The 18,769-nt window shown below is 37.4% G+C and overlaps 1 protein-coding gene across 1 annotated transcript; it reads right to left on the bottom strand.

Annotated features, from left to right (window-relative positions):
- Positions 1 to 233: 233 nt before the first annotated feature.
- On the bottom strand, positions 234 to 17,805 carry blmh (bleomycin hydrolase). The gene is made up of 12 exons (XM_046863572.1): positions 17,667 to 17,805; positions 15,394 to 15,591; positions 14,807 to 14,916; positions 13,715 to 13,856; positions 13,340 to 13,428; positions 12,572 to 12,664; positions 6,187 to 6,342; positions 5,929 to 6,087; positions 5,574 to 5,641; positions 5,301 to 5,418; positions 4,452 to 4,521; positions 234 to 492 (listed from the first exon to the last, which is right to left on the bottom strand). The coding sequence occupies exons 1-12, from the start codon at positions 17,674 to 17,676 to the stop codon at positions 344 to 346; spliced, it is 1,362 nt and encodes a 453-aa protein (XP_046719528.1). The 5' UTR covers positions 17,677 to 17,805; the 3' UTR covers positions 234 to 343.
- Between the last annotated feature and the right edge of the window lie 964 nt (positions 17,806 to 18,769).

The raw sequence follows: 18,769 nt of genomic DNA, 5'->3' as shown, positions 1-18,769 counted from the left end.
CAAAACAAGCTAGAATTATTGGTTTTTGGCTTGGCACTAAATGTTTTATGGAAAAATGCTCACTCCACAACCCAGGTGCATATGCTTTTATATGCTGTTCCATATTAATTAGCAGTGATTGTTTCATCGTTGAAGAATTGGCTAATTCATCAATGGTGTTTACTGAAAAAGATTATTATTCCAATGAAATGAGATAACAAATGATGTCCAGTAAAAAAAAAGGAAACATTTTATTGTGTTTTTCTTATTTATCTAGAACAGGCTCTTTCAGAAAAAAACATCAAGAAGGGTGGAGTCAAAAGGACCTGGCTGAGGTCGGATTGGACATGCTTAGTCTCCATGGTTATGCCAGTGCTCCCATTGGATCCCATGCAGGGAGAATAACAGGCTCCTGCTGCATGACCTCAAGCACCTCATGGGAGAGGAACTTCTTATCCACCACCACTTCATAGACGTATTCTGAAAACCATTCGTCCGTCATGATCAGATAACCTGGAGGAAAAAACAAAGCCAAGATTAGGGAACTGAAAAAGTGGAGAGAGCAAGAAAGAAGAGACTAGTGGACTGAGAACAGCAAGTTCGGATTTTAATAACAAGCAGAATCACCTACAGGCTTTTTGCTTTTATCTGTATTTTAAAATGTGAACTTAAATGAATCTACACAAAAATTAATAGATGCATCTGATTAATGCTTTTTACAGTATAGGTATAAATGTCCACTATCGCGGGAGATTCTTTAATAAAAGTGTACACTGACAATGAGAAGGGAAAGAAGTTTTATGGGTGATGCTGCATGTGTACTACTCTTCTTTTCACACAGCTTCTCTTTCCCTCACATGACAAGTCAGCAGGCAGCATTTATACATTTTTACATAAGCATGTGGTTATATACAGCAGGTCTTTGGATTCAGATCTTCAAAGTGCTGCAGTTTGCTAAAAAGCAGGAAGTGGCATTTGGCAGGAAAATCTTTAGTGATGGTTCTCAAGGGATGTGGTCAGAGCTGATGAATAAGAAAGCACCAGTATCCCATCCACGAACATAAACAAACACATAAACACCTCACTCTTAGAAACTGTTGACGTGTGATTTAACTTTACACAGCTAATCACACTGGTGAGCTTTTGCTAATATTGGAAACTATTCCCTATGTTGTGTGTATGCGTTTTTTTTTTTTACAGGCACTGAATTTCTGCACTGCTTATCATTATTTGCACCGCTGCAGATGAATGAATAACCAATCTGTATAGGTATCTATCTAACTGTCAAGAACTAGCAAAATCTGCAAGTTCATCATTGCAGTTCCCTTTCAGGAAATCAAGCTGCGTCGAAACGTTTTGGGAACGTGCCCGAGTGTTCACGCTCTGAAATAATGTGTGTAATCAGTCAATCTGCAATCAGTAATCTGGTCACGACCAGAAAGTATAAAACACATATCGAGTGAAGACAGCGGCAGCTTCTGTTTGTTAACGAAACGCTCTGTGTGTATATGTTGATTCGCTGTCAATTGTTTGTCAGAAAAGAAAAAAAAAGATATATTCCTGGGAGCAGCGCACGCTAGTCGGTTCTCGAGAGAGCCAGCTGCATGTCAATGCCATTGCTCCGCTTCCGAACGGCAATGTCCGAAGAGAGAGTTCGCACTCCTCACGGTTCTGCCCCCGCTCCCGCTGAGGTGGAGCGCCGCGGCAGTTCCTGGGGCTTGCAAATGGACCTCGCAGAAGGTTTCGAGGCAGGCTTGTCCCTTTCTCCAACCTCGCCTGCTTGGTCCAGCACTCGCTCACAGGTTCGGAAGCATGGATACCATGGCTCAGGCTCATGGCCTCTAAGAAGGGTTCTCCTTTCCCAGCTCGGTGGTGCCATATTTCACCCCTGTCCGGAGCTGTGGAGGCTGTGGCTGTGGCCCCACTCCAGAGCTCCCTCCATGAGGACGTCGTATGCCGCCAGGTGGCGTCTATTCTGCTCGTGGTGTGAGCACCACCAGCTGGATCCAGTCCACTGCCCGGTTGGTTCAGTGCTGGATTTTCTCCAGGGACAGTTCACCAAGGGGGTTGGCTCCGACCACCCTAAAAGTCCACGCATCCGCCATTTCAGCTTATCCTGCCCCTGTGGCCTGGCAATCTCTGGTCAGAGACCCGATGGTAACGCGTTTTCTCCACGGCACCCGTAGGCTGAGGACCTAGAGTGCCTGGGTGGGACCTGGCCGTCGTTTTGGGGGCTAAGTCGGAGCCCCCATTCGAGCCTCTCGCCTTTCAATCAAGACCTTCTTGTTGGCCATCTGCTCTATCAAGAGAGTAGGGGACCTGCAGACCCTTTCTGTGGCCCCCTCCATCCTGGAGTTTACCCCAGTTGTGGCTAGTGCCGTACGGGTTACATGCCTCAAAATCTTGGTCCTCTGGAGTACCCCGCCAAGACATATGTAACGCTGCAGATTGGGCCACCGTGCTGACCTTTGTACGGTTCTATAACCTAGACCGCAGTGCCACTCCTGGCCCCTCAGTCCTCCTCTAGCTGTGTTCGATAGACGCACACTAGGCAGGGACTAGTCAGTCTGGTGTGATTGGACACTCATTTTCAAAGCGTTTCGATGCAGCTAGAGTTCCTGAAAGGGAACTTCTCTAGGTTACGTATGTTCCCTCCCCGTCTCGTTCCCTCAGGGAACTAGGGTTACATACGTATCCTAGAGACGTTTCTTGTGTTTTGTTGAATTACACATCTTATAGTAATATTATGCAAAGCTACAACATGGTTCATAAGGGCCATGACCTGGAATGAAAAACCACTTAAATATATATTCATCATTCAACAATTATACGGAAAAAAATTTACAAGCCTCAGCAGCCACCACTAAGCTCTTTATAGCACTATAAACATGGTCAAAATCTGTCAGCAATATTCCCACTTTTTGTATTTGGCTAAACACCTAAAAGCACAAAAAAGGGCAGCATGGAGGCTAAAATAATCAATCATAACTTAGGTTTTTTCCCCCTTTTCCCTCTTTAGTATATCTCATTACAGCCTAATCTCTCTAGGGAAACAATTGTTAGAACAACTTGTTTTCTCTCTCCCAAGGTCAACATTGTATCCCTTTTGTCAAGCAAATATTGCTCCAAAGCCACTAAAATTGCATGAATTATTCAAATGAAAATGTACTTATGTGGAGCAATGATTCATTTAAACTAATACCTCCTTACTGCTCTTTGAACTGGAAATTTTTTTATCATTGACTAAGCTATTGGAATATTATTTTGTGAGGTTTCACCAAACTTTGAACTTTTAAACAAATGATTTATTCTGAAGGCACAAGATCTGCAATGCGTGACTGAGCTATATAAAAAAATCCTTCTTAATCTGGGCAAGAATGTAGAGCTTTTGTAAGTGTGAATGAATATGCATTTGTTCACACTGTAATAGTTATCAAAATGAACAGAAAATGTAATTTTGCCAGTAGAGCAAAATATCAATAAAATATCAATAAAAGTATACAAACATACACAATCAGCCATTACATAAAAACTACTGCCTAATACTGCTATATACTGCGTAATACTAATGTTCGAACATTCCTGAACATTTTTTGCAATGTGGCAGGGTGAACTGTCCAATTGCATGAAGCTATTAAGCCACAGAGAGATGTACTTGGTCTGGAGCAATCCGTAGGTAGGTGGCACTTCTACATCTACGTGAATTCTATAACCTAAGAAGTATAGCATAACTTTTCCAAAGCATCACACTACCTCTGCCATGCTCAGACCCAGTCATCCAGCAATCATAACCTGGCTCATAAAAAGTTGCTCAGACCCTTATGCTTGAACATTTTTCCTGCTTCAACAAATCAACTTCAAGAACTGACTGTTCACTCGCTGCCTAATAAATCCCACCATTTGACAGTTGCCACTGTAATGAGATAACCAATTTAAGTCACTGGTCAGTGGTTTTAATATGATGGCTGATCTGTGTAGTTAAACAGCACCACTATGATGAGGAATATGTGGCATTTGTGGCATTTAGCAGACGCCCTTATCCAGAGCGAATACATATTTTTTTTACATATATATGTCATTTCATACCAGGTAGTTATGCTTTTTATATCTTTAAATATTGTACTAAAGTGTGAAGGTGTTCATGATGGCAAAAATATACATTTTTGGATGGAAACACAAAAGTTAAAAAATTACAAGATACAAAATTAGAAAAAAAGGATAAGATTGTAGTGAATTTCTTTAAAAGAGTGATTGAGGAGTCTAGAATTAAAGATAAATCACATATGAAACAGATTCCTTGAGCCAAGAGTCAATTATGAACTCATAAAAAAAGAGAGGAGGAGAGCTCTGGGATGTAATCCTTTTGTAAATTAAATTAGCCCATCTGGAAAGACAAATATCTTCAGACTATATAATGCAGACTAGCGTGCGAGGCAGACAAACTCACTGCTCACTGAGCTGAGAAACCTTACCCTTATTCCCACGGTCATCGCCCCACGAGTTCTCAACTCTCCACTTCTTGTAGCCTCCCTCCTTCCCGTCCTTAAAAAAAAAAAAAAGAAAGAAGCGTTAAAAAATTTAAAATAACTCTACAATGTTTAATCAAGTTAATGCAAAATATCCGCACTCTTTTCAGCACTCAAGTAATTATTCAACACATACAACTTACATCAAATATCCCAATAATGCACAAGTAATTTCACAAAACTGTAAAATGGTGTGGCACTCTTTATAATGAACATCATAAAAAAATGTTAATAAGTCCCAAGGGTTTAGTGACTATATGGGCTCCAGTTATACGGTTGCATTTTATTAGCAAGAAAAGCATTATGAGGACCATATATTTCAGTGTCAAGTACTTCCTTAGTTCACAATGGACTCTGGCTCGCAGTTTACTTTTTCCCTTAGGGGTTTCCAGAGTAAAACTTCTCTCCTTAGTGACTGTAATTGTGAAACACAACACTTACCCAGCTATTATCGGGAGAGAGTGGAAACTCTGGACACAGCTGTCGTCATTTATAGGGGAAATTGACAGTAATTTAAGTACTGAAGATTAAAAGACTGGTAAACAGAGTGGATGGAAGGGAAAGCAGGCCAGCGAGAGCGAGAGAGAGATAGAGAGAGAAAGAGAGAGAGAAGGATACAATGGGCCCTTAACTAAAATATGCAGGGCTGAATTTTGTTGTACTGTATCTTATTTTGTCAATTTATATATTGTAAGGTAGAAGATAATGCTACCATGGTCCCAAGCACACATGAAAGTCAGTATTCCAGGCCCTAACAATCCATTTTTTCCTTCAAGTTCCTTGTTTGTACAGTACCTTGTCAGTAACTGCAGTAAGGACCATGGCATGGGTCATCAGGGAATCTCCAAAGATTAACCGCTCTGCCTTATTCAGGTTCTTTACTGATACACCGAACACCAGTTCGTGGTTAAACCTAAGAACCGATACACAAAATAAAACACTCAAGTCAACCTACAAGCTGTAACTTTACAACCCCTCGATGTCTTACTACACACACTTGCTCACAGTGCGGTCAGTCTCTTACACTCATTTTTTACATTCATAAACAAGAATGCTGAGGACACTCACACATTCATGTCATTGATGCCAAGTTTGCCATGGAAATGCTTTCCTACATCACAGCCAAACCACACAGCCTGCCAGAAATAAAGAGAAATTACAATATAAAAGATAACTGTAAGTAACACAATGATTACAAGGAAAGAAGACAAAGTCTCAACAGGAACAGTTGTCTAATTGCTGCCTAATCACATCATGCTTGTTCTTATTCTGCTTTAAAACTGAGGTCATCAGCCAGATTTTTCTCGAGGACAAGTGAAGAAAATGTAAACATTTTATAAAAAATAAAAGAAATAATCTGAATAAAGAACGATGGTTAATTACAGTACAGGGCATTTAGAGAATGCACTACTCCAGATTGTACCTCTCCGTCCTTGATGGAATCAGCAGCGGCTTTCTTCAGTAGCTCAATGGATTGATTATTATACTGTGTGGTGCATCCGCCCACCATGTTTCCCAAAAATTCCACACTGTACAACTTCCCATATGGGTTCTGGGGCCTGGGGTCATTCACAAGGCATACCTAAAAAGAAAAGAAAAGTTATCACAGTCAATAATTCACACTGCTGATAGTGAAGAAATGTGGAGGGATGTTTAATGGAAGGATTGTTCAGGCTTGTACCTTGTCCTGTAGGTTATAGATAGGCTTGACATGCTGTATGTAAAATTCCTTAGGGGTCAAAGGCCCTATACGGTGGAAGGTCTTGTCCTTGTCCCTGTATTCCCAAGAGATAGTATCTGGAGGACTACCCAAACACACACTAACCACTCGAAACACCTGCACACAAAAAACATGAGGGAGTAGTATGAGATAAAGGTCAGATGGTGTTGTGTTGATCTGGTATTTGTCGCTTTTATCCTAGGTTTTATTATTTTGCAGAGTCTTATACGTGACCCTGCTGACATATCCTAATTAAAAGTTCATTAGCTAGTGCTCACTTAGATTAGTTTATGCTGCTTGTTTCTCTCAGTACTGTTTTCATAAATTCAGCCTCCTAAGAGTTATCTCTGGCATTTCCTTTCCTCCCTTGTCATGAACTATATGTACTGATAGTCCACTTCCTCACAGCACAGCATAACTCATAGTGTAATTGGGTATGCGAGAGTAATGCATGCACACAACATTTTTAACATGTCTGCAGATCCCTCACTGTTTTATACCAACGGCCATTTTTGTTTCTGAATTCCAGACTTAAGACACATATGTTAAAATAGAATCAGTTTCATGAAAATTAAGATCTAAACATGACACTGGTTCAGCTTTCACAATGGCCATTCAAGCCCATTGCTTTTGCAAGATAGAAATAAAATGATCGTGTATATCCATTCCTCCCACCCCAGCTCTCTCTCATTAAGTGAGCCATTAAGTTTCTTAGTTTGTTTTCACTGTCAAGTCCCCTTGAGTAAAAGGGTAAATGCTAGCAGCGCCCATCCCTTTTTTCTCACTGTTGACCTAATGTTGGACCCAGATGCTCCAAGCGCACAAACAACCTCATGCTTAACTCCCTTGCCCTTGCCCTTCCTTGGCAGATTAGATAAATGTCTGGCTCCATCCAAATAAAACACTGACACCCGCACTTCTTCCATTTTCCTGCCTGTTGAAATGTGATGTTGTACAGAACAATGACAAAGGCCTGACTGACATCAGAACATAGTCACTGAGTCAATATTGAAACACCTGCTTGTGGCTGAGTGGTCAACGTGCAGCAGGAAAAGCAGAGAGGCTTATCCAGGGTGCGTTTACTAGTAAGGTGATTGTGGTGCAAAGTCTGTAGTGAATCTTTTACTTCAGGACAATTCATGGCCCTTTGTACAAATTCATATTTATCCCTCGGTACAGTTACCCCTGTAATTCTCAGTGAAATCAAAAATGTCCTGTTTAATTTTGCCACAGAGGTTTTTATATAGGTATATAAATAATAAAAGTGAAACTGCAAGCTAAGCCTCTGGTTATGAGATATCAAGACTTATTTCTGTCTAAGTAAAAGTGACAATTAAACAGATTCATTGTCTTTATAAACTGTTCAGGTTAATTTAAAGGTGTGAGCATTGCCTGAAACTCTCCAAGCATAACAGTAAGAAGCATTGTGGAGGATGAGCTAGAGGAAACAGAGTCGTAGTGGGTGGCGTGAGGAGGGTTTAGCTCACAAGCAGACAAGGCCACACAAGTTTCTGCTTTTCTTTCCAGCATGTCCAAGTTACTGCTTTATCTGAGATCATAAGCACCTGCTGGACAATCCACAGGCAGCAGAAACTGTTTATAGGACCAAAAATGAAATATTTAGTTTATGACCGCTCATGCTGTCCTAGCTGGCAAAAGTGACGATTGCGTTGTGAAGACGGGACGTCCCCCGGTCTCGTGATAAGAAAACTGGGGATAGAATCATCAAGCACTTGTTTTTTTGGTATGTCAACATGAGATAAGCAGGAAATCTCACTCCAAAAACTGATGCCAAGTGCAGCGGTTTGCAAGCATATAATAGGATGCAGTGAACCAGTGTCACAAGTTAATAAAGCCCTACAAAGGTATAAGGTACAGATTCAACTGGTGCTCTCTCTGACAATCCAGGTGTCTCTCCTACTATGAGGTATTCATGAACTGTGTGCTAATGTACCATCTGAACATTGCTCATAGCATACCATCTCATTTTTGGAGAGCAGAGGTAATTTCTTCTTAGAGAAGCAACAATTGCATTTTCTTCCTGAAGGGGTAAAAACTGGAGTTTTTCACCATTTTGCCTTTTTTCCCCATTAACACCACTGGCCACTGCTGTACACAAATGCTCAAAAAAACAAAAAGCAAAGAACACCTATTCACCTACTAGGATTATAAAACAACTTCATGAAGAGCAGATCTGACTTTTTGGTGATTATTCAAGGAATTTCAAGCAACACCATCAACCAAAATCCCATGGAGCCAAGGCACTGGTTAGGGAAGCCAGGCATGCTTTTACAGCATTTGACATATATTATTTAGCCAGTTTCACCAGTCTGTGCAGCAAACACTGGTCCATCTCTCTTCTTTGCTTCCTCAACAACTGCACCCACTCTCGCATGCACATGTGTGTTTGCTTCTGTTGTCCAAACATGTCTTCAGTTGGAAGGAACCTAAAAGTTCCACAATGTACAATGCAATGCAGCACCATGTGTTATTAATTCTCGCACGACTTATGCATTCCACTCCTTATGGGGTGAGATGAACATGAAATCGAATTGATTTACAGCACTATACATGCATGATATAAGTAAAGCTATGTATTTCAAGCTGGAAGCAAAACATTAAGAAATGCAGCCCAATTAGGACATTTTGGAGCAGGAGAGCCTATTTTTGGGCATACTTCCATATAATTACACAAAATCTAATTATAATGACCTGCTGTCCTAAAAGCCTGCCAACAAATTGAACATATTCATTTCAATCAGCAAGTGAAAACACAAGTGATGCATTACATGTCTTATTGAAGCATAAACAAGATCTTAATTGTATTATGTGCTCTAATGTAAGAATGCTGACCTATGATGCTCCAATAGTGAAATAAATATAAATAAGTTAAAACTGACTTTCTACCTACCTAGTACCTAACCACTTTTTAGCTTAACAGCATAAATGTGTGTCTTTAGGTATTCAAATAATTTATCTCAATACAAACAAAATAGACCTTTCCATGGAAGAAACAGCAAATAATATAAACAATTGAAATGATATACGGGAATGGTTTCTCTGGTTTACTAACGGACTAAATCATGGTGCAGAACAAGTGATATCCGAATAAAAGATATCAAAAGAGAACATAGTACAGGTAAACAATTGTGTTGGGAGACCTTCATTCGGGCCCCTCACATGGAGTCTGGGCAACATCAACCCATGATTCTGCAAACACTTAACTACTTAAACTGAATCAGAGTTGACCAGCTTTGATCTGTATGTAATCTCACAGACACTCGCATTCGAAAATAGACACACCATGAAAAGCAGACAGTTTCACAGTCATTTAGAAATTACATCATGTGCATACAATGTTATATTTATTTTGAACCCAAACAAAGCCAAACATTGCTGAATAAAACATCTATCAGACAATGGCTGCAATTTAATTCTATGCATTTTGCATCATAGAAATTATTTTTATCACTTTATTTTGCAAAATAATTTAGACTGCAGAATTTAGACTAGTACGTTAAAAAAAAAAAACGATCTGGAAACCATTTGAAATCTGTGGTGTATTAACATGCAATCTTTATATACTGTAGATTTTAATTGTTTGGTTTCATTTTTGGCTCATAATATAGCTGAAATTTAAACGATACCCTCGGTTTCTGTAACTTGAGAATTATTTGGTTTTAGAGACTTAGGAAAACATTTATCTGTGTGAAAAAGATCAAGTTCTTTCTATAGGGCTTTTCACAATGGACAATTCTTTACAGAATGGAAGAACTGTATTTATCCCGAAAAAAAAAAAAAAAAAAAATTAAATAAAAAATTTAAAAGAAAGAGATTTCCGTTTCCTATTAATTTCAAATGGCAATTTCAAGTAATCAATCATTAATAATCAATAGTTAATAAGATAATTACTTTAAAAACAACAAAACAATAATTTTAGACATCATTGTTCAGCCCTATGGGAGTGACAGAAAGAAACTAAGGCTAGATGATGAAGTTTCAGCCCTGTGTTTGCTCACACGTATGGCACTGCCAATCACAAAACCATAACAAAGTAAGACAGCCTCTCTCAGCAGTCAGATCCCATGCTATCGCACATGCTCCAAATGGGTATTTCATAGACACACCAGCTAAACAAAACGAACCCACACCAGGTGGACAAACAGTCACCTAATCAACAAATAGGAACATGCCAAGAGCAAATAACCCAGGTGAGACGGCATAATATAATCAAATACTCTGGTCACAGGTAGGAGTAGTAGAAAAGTACTACTAAAACACTGCTTGCTTTATATTGGTGTCTCAGTATAGAGGCAGCACTAACAAGAATGTCAAAGTAATGCTGCTAATACATGTGTAGCGTCACTGCTTTGCACAGACGATGCAGGTGTAATAATAGTAGCAGTGAGATTGCCTTTGCCACAGTGTCAGACGCTGAGAGATAACAATCTTGTTTGTGGAACATTCTGTCATCAAGCCGTGGACATGTGCGTGTTCATTTTCTCTCTCATTCATACACATACAGCAATATCACAGCCATAAAAACCAAACATAAGTAACATAACAGCCCAATATGCAGCTTTCGTTATACTGAAGTGAGTCAATTCAAATTTCAGAAGCACTGCATGATGATCATATCTGAATAACTCAGGTCCTGGTTGTTCATCTGGTGTATACAAGCCTCCTTAAAATGTTGTGTAGTAAATAAAATAGCCGTAGGTAAGAGAAACAGTGTAAAATTTAACGTTAAATGGCGTATTAATGTGTGAATTTCAATGCTGTTTTAAACATAATATACAACCCTTTTAGAAATGATGATATAGAAACATTATAACACTATTACACTATCAAAAACTGTCTATTAAATGCAGAGGTACACCATCTCACACAGAGATCATTATAAAGTGTGTTTAAAAGTTTAAAAAGTATGCAATGTGTTTCAGATTATTAAAAAGCACGAGAATTTTTTATTCTCCACATTTCTTAATATTTATGTACATATGCTGGCTCAAAAGCACAGACAGAAGCTTGCATCTATTCAACTTCAATAGAATTGATTAGACTTCTGAACAACGATAATAAAAATACAAATTTTTCCTGTTGTTATTTGCAAACTTATGTTGTATTTTCGATTACTAGACAGAAAGTACATAGAAAATAAATAAATTAAAAATTAAAAATGCTGCTTGCACAAGAATGAGGCCAATAGTCACTCTGAACGAGTATAATGGCTAACTAACCAAGCTCTCTTTAATTGAGAGAAATGTATAGAAGGGTTGCTAATTACTGCTCAAAAGAGTCAAGATTCTTACATTTGCGGCATTTGGCAGACGCCCTTATCCAGAGCGACTTACAACTGAGCAGGGGAGGGTTTTAGGGCTTTTGCTCAAGGGCCCAACAGTGGCAGCTTGGTGGTGGGGGGATTTGAACCTGTGAGCTTCTGAGCCAAAGCCCAATGCCTTAACCACTGAGCTACCACCTCTTAGCACTGTGTGTGGTGCATACCTTACACAGTTAATATCTCAAATAACACTTTTTAAAAATTGTAGTTAAAAAACATTTACTAACCTAAAGGACTTGAAGTTTGTCAAAAAGGATGGGTCAAAAGAAATTCCAGCCAGTGTAAAAACCATATAGTAACCTACAGACCCAAAGCTGTTTTTGCAGCAAAATAGGTTTCCACCTCATACTAATCAGAAGGGGTTAGACGCTTTTCTTAAAGCAATTTTCTTCTTTTGTCTGGAGCCAAATAATGAATTATGACTTTTACAATTTACTTTTAAAAATACTGGCAAGAACAATCTGTGTTTTTCATTTGTAATCCAGATGAATTTAATTACTTAAGAGAGTAATGCTTTTCCAAGGATTGCATGCTTGTTAGAATAATATTGAAATGTATATGTAAATGTCACAGGATACATCTTAAGAAAAGTACAAAAAGATATTACAGACAATGCAGTCAACATGCAGTAATAAACTGGTAAATATAAATTATGCAGACTGCATGCTGTGTTTTTTATTAGGTACCAATAAACGTAATTAATTCTACATTCTATTATTCTATATTCTAATATATAAAATATTTTAATTGTACAGTCCATGACAGCATTACTTATGCATATTCGTCAAGTTTCTTCATTTTAAACTTGCATGTAAATAAACCTGGTTTAATGAACTATCATCTGCAGTGTTCTAAAACCATGCAAGAGTGAAGACTTCTTGCTGTACTTTAAGGCACACTGTGGCTGTGCTAGGGCATGTTTAATGTTTTAGCGCCCTCATCTGGCTGTAGGATGTAATTAAATCTTTCCTTCTTTTATTTTTGTTTAATTTGTTATCCACTAACCTCCTCAATCATGGTGTCCATGGCTTCATTCAGCTCAGCTTTGGTGGCATTGCTGGCCACCATGTTCCTAAGCCTAAGACAATACTCTCTCAGCTTAAAAAAAAGAAGAAAAAAACAGTTATGTTCATGCAACAAAAATATTTAAATGCAAAGTGCAACTCCATAATAGAACAGAAATATTTTCCTATTATAAGTTGAAACAAACGACAGATGTGTTCTCAGTTTCTAATTGATAAATTCTAGAAATAACTCATTACATTAAAAAACATTACTACACTTACTACAGACAACAGTCAGTAAACCTGGGCATTGCATGGCAACACATAACACTCTCTCCTGCTGTGGATTCTTTGCTTACTGTTTTCATTATCAACAAAAGTAAACATAAATTGTATACTGTCAGTTACTTAATGTTAATTCTTGATTAGAGAGCTGCTGTATAAAAGCAGTATCACACTCACAATCATGATATACTGAATATCAGCCAAACTGTAATTACCAACAGCGTATTCAATACAACAGCACTCTGGTTTGTGCAATATTGCTTAATTCATGTTTATCATTCAGGCGTGTCAAATGGAATCTAGAGGTGGACTTCATGCCTCATAGCCTTTAATTAATCATTTTTCTGTAGTGACTGTAGTATATTTCTTCCTGAAGAAACATTATGTATAACTGCTTGTCTGGACACTACAGACAGTTGTTCAGTGTTAAGAAATTGGGTCTAAAAAATGTCAACCCAAAAGTGAGAACTATACAGAAGGATACCTTGTGATTAAGGATATCATTCATTCTGCGCGATGCCTCGGAGCTGTGAGACTCAGGAAAGCACTTCTTTGGGATGACACCATATTTTTCTGGGAAATGCAAATATTACATTATAATATTCTTCTATATGAACAAATGCTGTTTAATTATTATCCTAATCTATTTACAAAGTTGGTCTACTCACAGACTTTTATTTTAAAGAAATATTCCATTACTAATTGACTATGTAGACACAGATTAAGTTAAATAAACAATAAACTGGCAGCCTTCTGTTTTTTATTTTTTATACAATTTTAGGGTTTACAACTTTAAAACAAATTTCTGAAATGTTAGAAACACAAATTTGACGTTGTTTATATGTTGGTGCAAACTGACCAATAAGGTTAACCAGCATGTCCCATTGTCCACCATCATTAGTGGGATTTGAGAGCAGAAACTGGACCAAGCGGCCATCTACTGGCTCATTTCTCTGGGCTGTCTCTACACAGCTGTGCAAAAAGTAATAGCAGCGTTCCACCTAGGAAAAACAGGCACCAAGAGAGAAGAAAGAGGAAGAGAAAAAGAAAGTGAGAAAGACCATGACAGAGAGTATTGCTATTAAACTGAGAGGAAAGGACAAATCAGCTTTAGCTGTTTTGATATAAACGTCTGCTGAAAGCCATATATATATATATATATATATATATATATATATATATATATATATATATATATATAAAATGGTATTCATGATCTGAGAAAGTAAACTGTGTAGGGAAAGAATGTTCATTGTTTGATTTCAAAAACACATTCAGGACTACTTGCTGGTAGATATGTGAACTCTTTTTAAAGCTATATTTGTGTTGTTTTAATATAAAAATATTTTAAAATTCTGGGACATAATGAAGCTTAATGCATATATATATATATATATATATATATATATATATATATATATATATATCAGTACATTTTCATCCAAACAAAGAAAGAGCATACATACAAGCACTGAACTCAGACCAAAATAAACTGAAACTGAAATAAACATCAAGTCTGGTGTGTGGCTTAGTTTAAATCTTATATTATGTAATAATCCCAAAACACACAATGAAATCCAAATGTACTTTAACAGTCCATCTGTCTAAGATTTCACATCCAACCCAGAGTGTTGTGGTGCTTCTTGTATTTAAACGTGTCTATTTAATAAAACTTGAGCTCCACTTCTCAACATTTTTAATACATATTGACTTGAAGTATGATATTACTGGATATTTACTAGTACAGGCAGCCAATTAGATTTCATTGTTATTATGTATAATCAGGTTATTATACTTGTTATAAATACTGATGGCATAAAGATGAATTATTTAACAGCAAACACAACATTCGTTGTTAAAATGTTGCAATTTACACACACTCTGAATTGGATCATACAAATACACCTAAATGAATTTGAAAAAGAAGAAAAAAATGTTCACATAAACTTACCTTATCCCAGAAAAAGAGATAGGATTGACTGAACTCAAACTCTTCTATATTATACTTCTTCATAAAAGGAAGTCGCATGACGTTGAGGCACGAAAAGATCCAACATCTCCCTAACAGAAAGAAAGAAATTCCCCACAATCAAATTTTATCTTACAGTTAATAGATATCAGGGATTTCTCTAAAAGGAAATGGATCGATTTGCTTGTTAATGTGTGGGAAAGATTTCAAGCAAATGGATGTCTAACAAATGGTTCATGACTACTTTTCCAGAAACCACAATACTGCCACAGTTTAAGCTTGTTTTTTACTCATCTTTAATGTCCCTGGATTTTTGAAAAGCTGATTTGTCACCATGTTAAAATAAATAAATATTAAAATTATATTGAGAATACAAGAGAAATACAATAAGATGGCAAATGTAGGTTCTGTTAAATTGTGACAGTCTGTACAGAACCATACAACTATTTTTGTTTGCAATAACATATAGTATTACAGTATTATTATAGTGATTAAGAACATATTTTTTCCAGGCTGGTCATGGCCTAGCTCTCAGTATAGTTAGTTCATAATGCCTCGTGTTCAGGTACCTGAGTTCTTCTGGTTAGTGACGGGCTTGCCCTCGGCGGGGATGGCGTGCTGAAAGATGTGCACCGTGTCTTGAACTGTCTGCCTGTGCAGGCATACTTCTAGAGGGTCAATGCAGGTTGAGACATTTTGCGCCAGCAGATATCGAGGCTCGCTCTGCAGACGCTTAATAAAAGCAGACACTTTCTCCCCACTCAGACCTGTGGTAAGACACAAAGAAGATGGATTTAATGTCCATTAAGAAGACAGAGTAGCTTTAATTGAATAACACTTCTGTAAACTGAGAACACAGACTGGAATGTCCAGACCATAGAGCAGATTGGGAAAAAAACAGCATATAAAAAGAAGAACTGGGAAGGAAGATTGTTCTCCGAAGTATTACGAAAAATTTATCGCAGTTGCCTGAACATTTAAGTGTCTTGATACATCAAAGTCATTAGAACACATTTATAGCTTGCTATAATCAGAAGCGAATGGAAAGGTCTGTAGTGGATTAATATGATCTATTAGCTAATATTTGTGGCTCTAGTCTTTCATTAATTATGCACTCATCTGCAAAACTTTAACTTGGTCAGTATCAAAGTGGATTTAGGACGTACTGTATCCTGTAATGGAAAAGAGAATTGCATCTGTATTGATATTCGTTATCAGAGTAATGACCCTGCTGTGCTCATGTCCTTGCTCAGAATATGAAATTGGCTATATGTGAATCATGGACAGTCCTGGTTTAGGCTTCTATAGGTGATTTTCCAGCACCAGTTACCGAATCAGTTCATCCATAATTATCTAACAGTCTAGTGCTGTTATGCTGACATTGTATCTGAAGAACCTCTGGTAAACTGCTTAACTGTGTATAGTGGTTCAGGGCTTATACTGGTGGTATGTATGTCCCAGTAAAAGTATCAAATTATAGAAGAAGGGACACAGAAAAAAGTGCTGTAATAAAAGTAACACTCAATAAAAAAACATGAACAAATTGTTCAGTAAGGTAGTATTTGTAATAACAGATACATGCATTTAGTACAGTTGCTTTCTGTCTGTTCCTCTCAGCCTTGCTTCAAAGGAGACACAACTAAGGTACATATTTCCACTCCATCTCCACACTTGCACTTTCAGTACTCATTGAAAGAAAAACATCTGTCCTATCTCGTCTTTTCAGTCATCCAATGACTCATTTAAACGTTTATTGTGACCTGTGCTGTTTAGTTATCTGCTTCATCCTGAGGTTATGTAAACAAGCAATTTACTGACATTCAGTTTGATTCTGTCTCTTGTTCTTTGCCTTTATTTTAATTCCATTATTATTAGTGGTAGTAGTGGTACCTGGGGTATATTCAGTAAGGTATCAGTAATGCCCTAGGAACATCAGATACACTAATTAAAAAAATTTAAAAAAGGAATGCTGATTTAAAGCATGACCGTAATTCGACAGTCATGTTGATTTTTCCAGGGAAAAGGCCAAAGGTTGGGAGCTACAGTTACTTTTTCGTGTTAAGGCTGTACTGAAGGTTCACAGATGCATATGCCCTTCATGCATTGTAATTGTATATATATTTAAAAAAGTGGGATCTACTATACTAAAGTAGATCCTACCTCAGCTGAAATATCACAAAATATTAACAATCAATTCATTATATTACTGATCAAATCAATTAAATAGGGTTGGTGTTGTTAAAGGGAAGTGGTAGCTCAATGGTTAAGGCTCTGAGTTACTGAGCGAAAGGTCGAGGGTTCAAGCCCCGGTATCGCCAAGCTGCCACCCCTGAGCAAAGCCCCAACCCCCTGTGCTCCAGGGGCGCTCTGACCCCATCCTCCAAGCAAGCTGGGATATACAAAGAGAATTTCCCTGTGCTGTAATGTATATGTGACAAATAAAGGCTATTCTATTGTAGTGTGAGCATCAGGGAAATGATTCCTATTCTCTTTTTTTTTCATTGAAACGAAACTTACAGCTCGTCCTCCATATTCAATTCTCTATATATTTACATACATGACAATTCATATACAGATACCTTTTATATTATTCATTATAATAAGCCGTTTATACACTGAGCCACAGCGAGCTAACGACATTTCACATTCTTTTAGCCCGTCTTTACAGACTGGGTTCTTACTAGCTTACCGGCTAACCGCGGCTATGCTAACTGATACAGTCTTAACTGAGTTTCATTTACAAGAGAATTTTCTAAAATATATATATATATATATATATATATATATATATATATATATATATATATATATATATATATATATAAATCAGATAAATACATACCACAGTCCATGTTGGCTCGCAGGAGATCTGACTCTTTACCGGTTCTGTGGGTTTTCTTTTTTCTTCCCCTTTGTTTATTTTATTCGCCGACAGGCAGCCAGTCAGCGAGCTCGGAATCCCGGAAACAGGAAATGCAAGCCAGTTTCCATTTACAGTTCTACATACAGATGTTATTTTTTTATTTATTTTATTAATATATATATATTTTTTATTTGTGACCAAAAATATGTTGTTCCTTAAGGCTTTGTTATCTGTAAACTGGGTGTTTGCGTTTATACTTTTTTCTTGCAATCAAATTTATCCGCTTTAGATGGGACCACTTACCATGAACCAGTCCCACTTGTATATTTTAATAAAAACAAAAATAATTAACTTCAGCTATATGAACTTTAAAAAAAACAACAACAAAAAACAAAACATTTTGGTGAAGCACAATAATTCTGTAGGCTTTAAATCTTTCATAGGGTCAAATACCTTGGTACTTCAGGATATAATATTAAAGCTGCGGTATGCAAGATTATATATTTAGTAGCATTAAGTTAGTGGAGTCCAAATGTTTAAAAGCATAAGATTTCTTTATATTGAACAAGGTACCGAATTAGTAAATCAGTGTAATCTTATTGAAACACAAACTAAATTATTTACAACCAGACACTACATACACAATACATACACTATATGGGCAAAGTATTGGGGCTCCTGAACTTTTCTGACATACGTGGTTCCTCTCCAAATTGTTACCACAAAGCTGGATGCACACATTTGTATATGATGTCTTTGGATGCTGTTTACTTGAGCTTGAAAACCCAAACCTATTCCAGCATGGCAATGCCCCTATGAACTATGTGAGCTCAATTAAGATGGTTTGGAGATAAATATTTTGAGTATCTGCTATAGAGCTCTGATTTCTACCCGACTGAACACCTTTGGGATGAATTGGAACACTGACTGCACCCCAGACCTTCTCACCCATCAGTACCTGACTTTACAAACACCCTTGTGGCTGATGAACACAAATGTTTACAAGCACACAATATGGAATGAGATGCTCAAAAAGCACATACCATACTTATGACCAGGTGTCTGCAAACATTTGTCAATAT

This window comes from Silurus meridionalis, chromosome 12 (assembly GCF_014805685.1).
Source record: "Silurus meridionalis isolate SWU-2019-XX chromosome 12, ASM1480568v1, whole genome shotgun sequence".
Taxonomy (NCBI): domain Eukaryota; kingdom Metazoa; phylum Chordata; class Actinopteri; order Siluriformes; family Siluridae; genus Silurus; species Silurus meridionalis.
This window is presented reverse-complemented; position numbering and strand designations above follow the sequence as displayed.